At 41.8% G+C, this 12,615-nt stretch overlaps 1 protein-coding gene across 1 annotated transcript in view; it reads left to right on the forward strand.

The window, feature by feature from the left end:
* The window catches only part of LOC101149126 (putative HERC2-like protein 3), a 35,514-nt gene that overhangs the window by 1,375 nt on the left and 21,524 nt on the right, over positions 1-12,615 (forward strand). Inside the window, 12 exon segments of the mRNA XM_055364267.1 lie at positions 310-413; positions 1,407-1,557; positions 4,327-4,356; positions 4,359-4,537; positions 4,811-4,943; positions 5,051-5,205; positions 5,271-5,464; positions 8,123-8,258; positions 8,792-8,961; positions 9,041-9,187; positions 9,305-9,456; positions 10,159-10,350. Coding sequence (XP_055220242.1) covers positions 310-413; positions 1,407-1,557; positions 4,327-4,356; positions 4,359-4,537; positions 4,811-4,943; positions 5,051-5,205; positions 5,271-5,464; positions 8,123-8,258; positions 8,792-8,961; positions 9,041-9,187; positions 9,305-9,456; positions 10,159-10,350 — 1,743 coding nt within the window.

Consider the following 12,615-nt stretch of genomic DNA (forward strand, 5'->3'; position numbering starts at 1 on the left):
TGATTTCTTTAGTTTTGTGCCAGCCCCCGCATATTTTAATGTATCTGTGGCTTTGGTGTCTGTCTTATCAACAAATTCAGCACATTTGAAGAATTTCCTTTCATTATGCATTTTTTGTTTTAATACTTGGAACTCATTTCAAGTTCTGAGTCGGCCCAGGCAACCCTGGGAGACAGTGGGAGGTCATTATACTCTGGTAACCCTCACTTTTGAGTTAAGCGCCTAACTTATTTCCTACTCACTGTTTCTCCTACAGCTCTTCAGGCAAGCTGAATTGAACTCCTGTTGCTTTTTCCCTTTTTCTTTCAGCTCAGTTTGCAGGGGAAAACCCAGTGGTAGCTTTGGAAGCTGCTTTCGAGTTTGAAGTCACCCGGGAATCCATGCACGCATTTTGTGTTGGCCAATATTTGGAGGTGAGGCTGTATGCCTTGAGTGATGCAGAGGATGGCAGGGGACACCCTCTGTGTGTTTGTGATAGGAATATTTGGATCTAGAAGTACTGATATCTGGGTCTTTTGGGGGGCATTAGGGATAATATAAAGATCCTTTAGAAGTTTTGTCATAAATGAATTTACATTTATTCGTGTTAGGATCTGTGATGTACTGGTCTTGAAAGATTGTTTTTTAAATGATCAATTTGTGAGAAATATAGACAGTGTTCCACAAGAAAAGAGGTTAAACTTTGGTCTTATGTAGAAATTTGGAATGGCTTATTATCTTGAGGTATGTATTTTTTGGGAAGAACTATGTAGAAGTGTAATTCTTTGCAATAGAAATATGTCCTTCCTATGTATTCACGAACACATAGAATTTATATACTGGGATTAGCTTTCCAGCTATCCACAAGTAATAAAATGTATTAAATGCCATTAGGGCAGGGCTTAAAGCATTTTATGAAGGGGAGAATTAACTTTGCTGTAAATATCTCCTGTGACTGGAAAAGTTGAACTCTTGCTTTTTTCAGAGTTTGATTTTTGTTAGAATAAATTTCATTTCCTCTACCTGTGTGGTCACAGTCCACTAATACTTGTCATCGAATACTTGTCATAGTTTTGTTGCCCAGTGGGTTCTTTATGCATGTAACAATTCATTATACTTTCTGAAGCATGGTGTACAGTCACTTTGGAAACTGATTCCTAAGGAATATTCTAGCCAAATCATGTATCTGTGCTTTAGTTTTTCTACGTGTACGGTTGCTGCCAGCTTTATAGGGCATGTGGGTTTATGTGGTATCTGCTGTTACTTGGGAACAGCAGCATCAACTCATTACAGGATGGAGGGGCAGAACACCCAGGGCACCCCTGGGCTCACATGGTGATACAGCTGCAGGACAGAGCTGTCCTTTTGGTTTTATGTTTTTAATTAATTCTGTTTCCTCAGATTGATGATGAAGTTTATTTTTCCAGCCTGACCAAGAAGTTGTCACCATACCAGATCTGGGAAGTCTCTCTTCACCTCTGATAGACACAGAGAGGAATCTGGGCCTGCTTCTCAGATTACACACTTCCTATTTAGCAATGAGCACACCGCTGTCTCCTGTCGAGATTGAATGTGCCAGTAAGAAAATCTTTGCTTTTTGCTGATTAGCAGATTATTTTTTTTGAACTGTAAGTGCCATTAAGAGTGGGAGAGGGCCAGGCACAGTGGTTCATGCCTGTAATCCCAGCACTTTGGGAGGTTGAGGCATGTGGATTGCTTGAGGTCAAGAGTTTGAGACCAGCCTGGGCAACATGGCAAAACCCCGTCTCTACAGAAAACACAAAAATTAGCCAGGCATGGTGGCATGTACTTGTAGTCCCAGATACTCAGGAGCCTGAGGTAGGAGGATCGCTTGAGCCTGGGAGGTTGAGGTTGCAGTGAGTCATGATCATACCACTGCACTCCAGCCTGGGTGACAGAGCAAGACTCTCTCTTTAAAAAAGTAGGAGATGGCCAGGCGGTGGCTCATGCCTGTAATCCCAGCACTTTGGGAGGCTGAGGCGGGTGGATCACCTGAGGTCAGGAGTTCGAGACCAGCCTGGCCAATGTGGTGAAACCCCATGTCTACTAAAAATGCAAAAATTAGCTGGGCGTGGTGACGGGTGCTTGTAATCCCGGTTACTCGGGAGGCTGAGGTAGGAGAATTGCTTGAACCCAGGAGACAGAGGTTGCAGTGAGCCAAGATCGCACCACTGTGCTCCAGTCTGGGTGACAAGAGCGAGACTCCGTCTCAAAAAAAAAGAGGAGGATTCAACACAGTTGATGATGATACAAAAGATAATAATAAGGATAGTGAGACTCAATCAGGTAGAAACAGCTGTGAGTGGCTGTCATTTGCCCTCATGGTCTGTTGCTGCAGAGGAAGCTAAAAAGTGTGCAGGAGTGTCTACCCGTCTACCCTGTGGTGGTCTCACGTATTGCAGCCTCTGCCTGAAAGGCCCAGCATGGCTTTTGTCTCCCTGCATGCCCAGAAATTGCACAGAATGTGGATCAGCTGTTCTCTCAGGGAACAGCGTTCTATTTGAGGACTGCGTTTTTACCAGACCAGGCTCAAGTCAGTTATATTTCAGGATGGCAGCCTTTGTAACCACCTAAAATAATAAGCTTCTTCCTGTCTCCTAAGATGGGTTTACATTTTCCTTCATGTAGTCGTGCATTTCCCATCTATCTGTCCGTCCGTGTGAGCAGCTTCTGTTGAGCAGTTGCCTGGTGCCGTTACCATGCGAGGTGTTCAGGATGCAGTGATGGATAGGACACGCCTCTGCTTTCTGGTGCCGTTACCATGCGAGGTGTTCAGGATGCAGTGATGGATAGGACACACCTCTGCTTTCAGCTGCTGCTTGTTGATGAGCCAGCATTCTAAGCAGGTCACGTTACAAGGTGGTGAATGGTGAAATGGAGACGTTCATACGTGGTTCTGGGAGAAGAAAGGCTTCATTCACACTGGCAGCAGTCCTGAAATTGCGTGAGGGAGCACTCTGGGCAGAAAACACAGGAGTGTCAAGGGCAATGCTCAGAGGAGCAGGGCTTTCCTGCTGCTTGCGAGAGTGGGTGTGGGAGAGGCTTGCAGGAAAGGAGGATCTTGGTGTCCACACAGCCCCCCGTTGGGTGGACCTTTGTGCAGTGCTGGGTGCTGGACTGCCTGTGGTGCCCTCTGAGGTGTCTGCTTCCCTCCCTCCTCCTCAAGGCTCATTGCTTGCCAGAAGATGGGCTTTGTTTAAATTGACAAGGAGGGCAGGGCTGGCGAGCTCCAGAGCAGAGGGTGCCATGAGCCCTGGCAGGTGGGTTCGAGCCACAGGAGGATCAGAGGCTTATCTTGGAGCAGTAAGGAGGGGCTGTCCTGTGCTTAAAGAAAGGGGGCCAGAGAGAGTTGGCATTGGATTAGTGTTTCAGAAGAACGAATGTGGTGGGTTGGGGAATGCTCCTGAGTGCTCTAAAATCTAAATGTCCAGTAAAAGAACACTAAGTGCATCCCCGCTTTGATTGCTTGGATTTGGAGCAGTATTTGATAACACAGATAGTTAATAGAGATCTGTAGTGGTGCACATCCTAATTTTGTGTGTATGTGCCGCTCCCTCAAGTGACCATAAGCAGTTGTAATTAACATTTGCACTGGCTGATCCCATGCCTTGCACCATGCACAGGTCTCCTTTCCAGTCCATCGGCCCTCCCGTCTCCAAGGATCTATCCTTCATTAAAGATTGTGTGTTTGTTAAATATTTTCTCCTTTTCATTCCTTTATAAGTGCTCTAGGAATACATAGCCTACCCTGAGGATGTAATTCTTTGTAGAAACCCTTCAGATGTGCTGTTCCCTGCCTGGATACTCAGCGTCTGGGTCTTATTCCTCATCTTAGCTCAGTTGTTGCTTCCACAAGTCCCTTACTGACCCTCAGAATAGCGGTGGTCTGTCTTCCAGTCTCCCTGGTATCCCCATAGTCATCCGTTGCACAGTTTTGGACTTGAAATCCTGTGATTAGTTGTGTCATCGGTGCCCTTTGCTGCCTTCCTTGTTAGAATGTGCAACTCAGTCTTCACACAGTATCTGTGGAACCAGGCAACTGCAGGCAGAGCACAGGTATCCAGAGAATGTTGGACTGGAACTACAAACCTGAGTTCTGATGCCGTGCCTGAGGTGTGTGGAATCACCAGAAAGTGTATTCACGTAGATAGAGGAATTACAAGTCAACCTGTGTAAACATGTTAGGTGGAGCTCTTTCATATGAATGATGCTGAATTTTACCTTCTAAATTGAGTGTTCAGTTGAGCATCTTTTTTTTTTTTTTTAGTATTTATTTTGAGTTGTGCACTTGTGTTTCTCTTTCATGTTTGCGTGTGCATTTTCTGGAATGGCTTCAGTCATCCATCTTCTCTGGAGGCTGCAGACCAGCCAGATCCACTACAGCTACAACGAGGAGAAAGATGAGGACCACTGTGGCTCCCAGTGGGCACACCTGCCAGCAAATCGCGACTGCTCCCACAGACGGGCCCTGGGGGACCATTCTCAGGTATTTCTGCAAGCCATTGCAGACAATAACATTCAGGATCACAACGTGAAGGTGAGCTAGGCCTGCCCCCACTGCCACCTCAGTGCTCTGTTTATCTGAGGACTTTGACATAGGAATACTTATGTGCTCTTTGGTTAACATAGCACAGACTTTGTTTCATGTATTATTTGGAGGGTTTTGAGGTGAGAACCTGATTGTGTTAACATGCTAGCAAGGCTTCAGAAGCATTACTGATTGCAAGTGCATCAGAAGCTGTGGCATGTTTAAGATTTGTGAAGACTCACTGGCCGGCCCTGAAGTTACCTCCAGCTGTTTCTGTTGCAGGACTTTTTGTGTCAAATAGAAAGGTACTGTAGGCAGTGCCATTTGACCACACCGATCATGTCTCCCCCCGAGCACCCCGTGGAAGAGGTCGGTCGCTTGCTGTTATGTTGCTTCTTAAAACATGAAGATTTAGGTAAGGAGCTCAATATCTGTGTACTTTAGCTAGACTGCAGATTCCTCGACTAACATGTGGTACATATTCATTCCTTCCCTGTCCTTCTTTTAAATGTCATTTTGCAGGTCATGTGGCACTATCTTTAGTTCATGCAGGTGCACTTGATATTGAGCAAATAAAGCACAGAACGTTGCCTAAGTCAGTGGTGGATGTTTGTAGAGTTGTCTACCAAGCAAAATGTTTGCTCATTAAGATGATATATTTTAATTCTTTTTATTCTGTGCTTTGCAGACAGTTGCAGAAATATTTGTTGTTAAAGTTGTCTCTTCCTGGTTAGCTTTGCAGACTCATCAAGAACAGGGCCGTTCTTACAAGGAGGTCTGCACTCCTGTCATCGAACGTTTGAGATTCCTCTTTAATGAATTGAGACCTGCTGTTTGTAATGACCTCTCTATAATCTCTGAGTTTAAATTGTTAAGTTCTTTGCCCCATTGGAGGAGGATAGCTCAGAAGATAATTCGGGAACGGAGGAAAAAGAGAAATAAGAATGTAAAAGGACAGAAGATACTATTAAAGCATGTGCTTCACCCTGCCTCGCTGGACCTGTGATTTCAGAGTGAAGTTTCTCTACTGTTGATTCCATGTGACATTTCTACCTGCTGCCATCATTTTTATGTATAGTTATGATTAAATACGGAAATCTCGCTTATTTTTTCAACCGATCAGACAATGAGGCAGTTTAGGAATTGAGTGTGGTATGATTTGATTACTAGTAAATTGATGTTGAAAACGTAAATAATCTTTGCTAAATTGATGGGAACAAGGATGTATTTTTATTTTATTAGTTATCCTGGTAATGAGATATAATGGGAACATTTAAACTTATTGCCATGCTTCTAAAGAAATGTTTTTTGTTTGGAAATACTGAGTATTCTGATACATGGAGAATTATAAAGGGAAGCTGAAAGAGTTACTGACATTTTCCTGGAAGTAGCTGTGTAAGAGTACAGAAAAGTCTTTTTGCATTAAATCCAAATTTGAATAAAAATGCTTAGAAATTATAAAATAGTTTAGAATTTAGTCACTTGTGATTATAAATAAACTACAGAAATTTCTGATTATATCCTTTTTTTTTTTCTTTGAGACGGGGTCTTGCTCTGTCGCCAGGCTGGAGTGCAGTGGTACAATCTCAGCTCACTGCAACCTCCGCCTCCCAGGTTCAAACGATTCCCCTGCCTCAGCCTTCCAAGTAGCTGGGATTACAGGCATGCACCACCATGCCTGACTAATTTTTGTATTTTAGTAGAGACGGAGTTTCACCATGTTGGCCAGGATGATCTTGATCTCCTGACCTTGTTATCTGCCTGCCTCGGCCTCCCAAAGTGCTGGGATTACAGGCATGAGCCACCCCGCCTGGCCTCTGATCATGTTCTTATGACTTACACTGATTTACTCACAAACCTGCTTATTGAACAGTATTAATTACTCAGTTTCTGATGGGCATTTTGAACAATAAGCTTATGAAAGACTAGAGCGTTTTAGAAGCCATCCTAATTTGATTGTTCCTGAACAAACCCTACACCATAACAGCCTGTCGGAATCCGATGGGTGCTCTGGATCAGGAAGTCACAGCAGTCACACTGCTGCAATTCCTTTAACCCAGGCATGCAGGAACTCAGCCCGGGCCCAGGAGACAGGCCTGCCTCAGCATGAGGGAGAGAGACTCCACCATTTGCCATTTCATATCCGTGGGTTCTGAGCCCACACTGTCACTTTTAGAGTTTCTTGTGGGTTTATAGATTTATTGTGTGTTGTTTCAAGCTGGTTTTCTTTTTTTTTTGGAAATTAAGTAACTTAAAAAGATTAAGTGATTAATATTCCTGTTGCTGTGTCAGGGATCGCCAAGCCTTCTCTCAGGCTTGATGATTCACCAAAAGGACTCAGAAGAGCTGTTATACTCACAGCTGTGTTTTTTTTTTTTAACCGCAAAAAGGATACAGATTAAAATTAGCAAAGGGAAGGGTGCATGGAGGGAAGTCCAGAGGAAACTAGGCACAAGCTTTGGTGTCTCTCCCTAGTGGCGTCACGTGGATGTGCTTAGCTCTCCTAGCAACAGTGGGTCACATCATGTGTGCAGAATTGTTAACCAGGCCAGCGCACCTGAACCTCGAGTCTAGAGATTTTGTTGGGGGCCAGTCACATATGCAGGCAGTGCCCATGTGACTGACCTCAACTACTTACACTCCAGTGCCCCAGTGCAAAAACAAGTGGTCCCTCGCAAGTCACATCATTAGCATAAATTGCCTGGCCAGACCACTGCCACAAGGTCCTGGGTGTCAGGTATACCAAAAAACTTATCAGGCAGGATGTTCCAAGGCCTCAGAGCTCAGCTCCTAGAAGAAGAAGGACCCATCCTGAAGGGACAGACCTTCCTTGGGAATTTGCAGTGTTTGAGCAACCCCGGCCTGCTATGTTAGCTCTTTACTGCCCAGGTGTATTATCATGTTGCTTATTTTTTATATTATATGCTGAGGAGATTTAGACCAAAAATTTTAAAAGAGATAAAATATAGGGAGGAAATTCCACATATCACAATGAATTCAATTAATTCAGTTACACACTAACAGAACCACTGAACTGGACCATGGTGGACAAGCCAGGAACTGTGGGCCAAATTCCACCTCTTGCTTGCTTTGTGTTGCCCGTGGACTAAGACCTTTTTTTTTTTTTTGCAGTTTGAAATTGTTTTTTAAAAATTAAAAGAAGTATATTATTTTTGACACATGAAAATTACATGAAGCTAAAATTGTAGCACCATAAAGTTTTACGGGAGCACAGCCACACCTGTTGCTTTATCTGCGGTTACTTTTTGTGCTACAGCAGCAGAGTTGAGTATTTCCAACAGACTGTGTGGCCTGAAAGACTCAAATGTTGACTCTCTGGCACTTGAGGAAGAGCTTGCTGGCTGCTGGGCTTCCCCTGCTTTGGGGCTTCTCCCCTTGTCGCACTCTCACTTTGTCATTTTGTTCTGCCATGGTGATAATTTCACTCTTGTTGTTTGAGCATTGCAATTTATAATGTTGTTCAGATGTTTATTTGAATGAAATATTTGTCTTTCATGTAAATCTAAGTATTTCCTAATTCAAAATTAATATTTAAGTGTATGATTTTTTATAGTGAATGATGTTTTAAAACACAGTTCCTAAGAAGCCAGAATCTATGGCTGATGAAGAAAAAATTGGAAACGAAGAGAGTGATTTAGAAGAAGCCTGCATTTTGCCTCATAGTCCAATAAATGTGGACAAGAGACCCATTGCAATTAAATCACCCAAGGTGCAGTGTTTTCTGTGATTCTGAGGTTAGCTGAATAGAATCATACCATGTAGCAAAGGAATCCACAGTCTTCTACCTCTGTACCTGAGCATCCGGAGGGAGGGACGGGCGGTTGTTAGAAATACGGCCCCAGTGATGCTTCATGAACTTGACTTATGATGTCCTGGCCAGAGCTGTAGCTGGAGAAGGGTTTCCTTTTATTTTTGGTACTAGATTGTATCATTAATTATTCACCATTCATTCCTTAAATATATTCTTTGTTCCAGAAACAGTGCTGGGCCCTGTGGCTATTAATATGAACCACAACTTAACTTCGTATGCCAAGCTAGCCTGTTCCAACATATATTAGTATAGAGATAAGTTCACTTATATTTATAGCATAGTTTTAAAACCATGTATTAATTACTAAATTTAACATATTTTAACCAATTTAAACCTATGAGCATTATTTATATTTTACTTGAATAACTTTTAGAGCACAGTTTAATATTAAATAGGGTAGACTAATGATGAAAATTGTTTTCCTTTGTTAGGACAAATGGCAGCCACTGTTGAGTACTGTTACAGGGGTTCACAAATACAAGTGGTTGAAGCAGAATGTTCAGGATCTTTATCCGCAGCCTCCACTCCTCAGTACAATTGCTGAATTTGCCCTTAAAGAAGAGCCAGTGGATGTGGAAAAAATGAGATAGTGCCTACTAAAACAGATAACATTTGATGAGAAATGCTTCTCTGCAGTGGGTAATATACATAACACTTAACTGTATATGCATTGATATTTTGCAGTTGGAGAGAGCAGAGGTTCGCCTGGAAGGGATAGATACAATTTTGAAATTGTATCTGGCGAGCCAGAATTTCTTACTTCCATCTGTGCAGTAAGCGATGTTTTGTGGATGGCAAAGACTTATTCCTGAAGGAATCGATATAGGGTAAAACGTTAGCATATTTTTTTCTTAACTAAGGAAGCTATGGCAACAGAATGTTGTTCTGTAACAGTTAGAAGTCTGGCAGTGTCCCGAGTCAAATTCTTTATCTTTATTTGAAAGGGAACCTCTTACTGATTGTTTAAAGGATGTTGGTTTGATCCCACCTTTTAATCGGATGCTGCTGGAAGTCACCTTTGGCAAGCTGTATGCTTGGACTGTTCAGAACATTCGAAATGTTCTGATGGATGCCAGTGCCAAATTTAAAGAGCTTGGTGAGTCAACAATTGCATCAATGTTATTTTATAGTTTGCCTTTAATTATGTGTTGTGGAAACTTGCAAATGCCAATTTTTGCTTTTGAGAAGACTTTAATAAGTTTGTACTTTGTACTTGTATAATCTATGCTGCTGTCAGCTTTCTCAGATTTTAAACAAAACTTTAAAATTTAGCAGGAGATACAATGTTGAAGTACTCTAGTATAACATTTTTACATTTTGACATTTATATGTGTATCACCACATATCCTAAGTGTCTGTGTCCTATATTAATATTTATTTCCTGGATAGTCTGAGCATCTACAGAGAGTTGATTGGATTGGTTTTGTGGAGGAAAAGTGAGACATAACTTTTATATTTGAAATGGAAGGAACGGAATAGGGCACCAGTGTATTCAGAGAGCAACATGCTAAGTCCTGTAGACAGATGGAACGACCTGTGCATAGAATACAGGGGGTAGGCCCATCGTGCAGCATGACAGAGCTGCCCACTCTGTGGAAACCACTGAAAAATAGTCAGATGTTTAGAGTAATTGCCCGTGCTTTCTGTGTTACTTTTATTCTTGTATCCATGCACAAGAAATGTCAGTGGGTGTCAATGCTTATTAGTCAGATGTTTAAAGTAATAGCCCGTGCTTTCTGCGTTATGTTTATTCTTGTATCCATCACAAGAAATGTAAGTGGGTGTCAATGCTTATTAGGTATCCAGCCAGTTCCCCTGCAGACCATCACCAGTGAGAACCCATTGGGACCGAGCCTGGGGAGCATCCCGCAAGCCCGCTTCCTCCTGATGATGCTCAGCATGCTCACCCTGCAGCACAGCGCAAACAACCTCGACCTCCTGCTCAATTCTGGCACGCTGGCCCTCACTCAGACGGCACTGCGCCTGATTGGTAGGTCTGCACCGGCTTGAGAGCCTTTGGGAAAACGTCAAGATTTTGCTTTGATTTCTTTTTTTTTTTTAAAGCTTTTTGTAAATTATGGTAAGACACAAATAGCAGAAAGTGTAGCATTTTAACGTCGCAATTCAGCGGTATTAAATACATTCACAATTTTCTAGAGTCATCACCACTGTCTGGTTGTAGAACTTTTTCATCACTATAAATGCACCCCATTTAGCCATCAGTCCTGACTCCCCTGCTTTCCAGCCCCTGGTAGTCACAAATCTGCTTTCTCTGTCTATGGATTTGCATATCCTGGACATTTCATATACATGGAATCATACCATTTGTGGCCTTTGTGTCTGGGTTATTTCATTTGGTATATATCAGTACTTTATTTTTATGGCTGAAAAAGATTTCCATTGTATGAATATATAACATTTTGTTTATTCATTTATCTGTTGATGGACATTTGGGTTGGTTTTGCCTTTTGACTTTTGTGAATAGTGCTGCTAGCAACATTTATATACAAATACTTGTTTGAACACTTGTTTCTAGTTCTTTTGATTATACACCTAGGACTGGAATTACAGGGTCATATGGTACAACTATGTGTAACTTACTAAGAAACTACCAAACTTTTCCACAGTGCCATATCATTTTTACATTCCCACCACCAGGGGGCAGGATTCCAGGGTCCCAGTTTCTCTACTTCCCTGCCAACACTATTTTTTGTGGTTTTCTTTTTTTTTTTTTTTTTGGAGTAAGGCCATCCTAGTGGGTGTGAAGTGCTATCTCACTGTGATTTTGATTAGCATTTCACTAATGATGAATGACATTGAGCTTCTTTACATGTTTGTGCTTGTTGGCCATTTGTATATCTTCTTCGGAGAAGTGTCTATTCAAGTCCCTTTCTCTTTATTTTTTGTTTTATTTTTTTGAGACGGAATCTCACTCTGTCACTCAGGCTGGAGCGCAGTGGCACAATCTCGGCTCACTGCAACCTCCGCCTCCCGGGTTCAAGTGCTTCTCGTGCCTCAGCCACCCGAGTAGCTGGGATTACAGTCACACACCACCACACCTGGCTAATTTTTGTATTTTTAGTAGAGATGGGGCTTCGCCATGTTGGCCAGGCTGGTCTGGAACTCATGACCTCAGGTGATCTGCCTGCCTTGGCCTCCCAAAGTGCTGGGATAACAGGCGTGAGCCACTGCGCCCAGCCCCTTTCTCCTTTTTAAATAGGGTTATTTGTCGTCATCTTGTTGTTGTACCGGTAAATGCACTATGTAAGTGTACCAAACATTTAAAGAAGAATTAACACCAGTCCTCAGACTCTTTAAAAATTTTGTGTATACTACACCTTCACAGATCTGTAGACCTTTATCAGATATATCATTTGTGGGTATTTTCTCCTGTTCTCTGGATTGTATTTCCTTTCATAGAGAAGTTTTTTATTTTGATGAAGTTCAGTTTATCTGTTTCTCTTTTGTCGTCTATGCTTTTGATATCATATCCAAAAAGCCATTTCCAAATACAAGACTGATGAAGATTATCCTCATCTCATGTTTTCTTCCGTAAGTTTTATAGTTTTAGCTCTTATATTTAGATCTTTGGTCCATTTTTAGGTAATTTCTTTTACACAGTGTGTGGTAAGAGTCCAGCCTTTTCCTTTTGATTATCTGATTGTTTCAATACCACTTGTTGAGGACTATTCTTTCCCTGAAGTTCTCGGTACCCTTGGCAAAGATCAGTTGGCTGTAGATATTTAGGTTTATTTCTGGACTCTCAATTACATTATTACATTCTATATGTTGATAATTATGCAGGTACCACACTGTTTTGAACATTGTAGTTTTGTACTGTTTTAAAATTGAGAAGTGTGTCTTCTTTCTCAAGATTATTTTGGCTGCTTTGGTTCCGTTGAATTTTCATATGAACTTCAAGGCTGGCTTTTCCATATCTGCAAAAAAGACCATTGTGATTTTTGCTAGGGATTGAATCTGTAGATTGTTCTGGGGAATAGTGCCATCTTAACAATGTTAACATCCATTCTCTGAATGTGGAATGTCTTTCCATTTATTTCCATCCTCTTTAATTTCTTTCAGCAACATTTTATTGTTTTACAGTTATCAGGGTAATAATGGCCTCATAGAATGAACTAGGTAGTGTTTCCATATATTCTATTTTTAGAAGAGTTTGAGGATTGGTGTCAATTCTGCTTTAAATGTTTGGTAGAGTTAACCAGCTAAGCTTTTCTTTGTTGAAAGATTTTTTTTT

The sequence above is a fragment of the Gorilla gorilla genome, chromosome 18 (assembly GCF_029281585.2).
Source record: "Gorilla gorilla gorilla isolate KB3781 chromosome 18, NHGRI_mGorGor1-v2.1_pri, whole genome shotgun sequence".
Taxonomy (NCBI): Eukaryota; Metazoa; Chordata; class Mammalia; order Primates; family Hominidae; genus Gorilla; species Gorilla gorilla.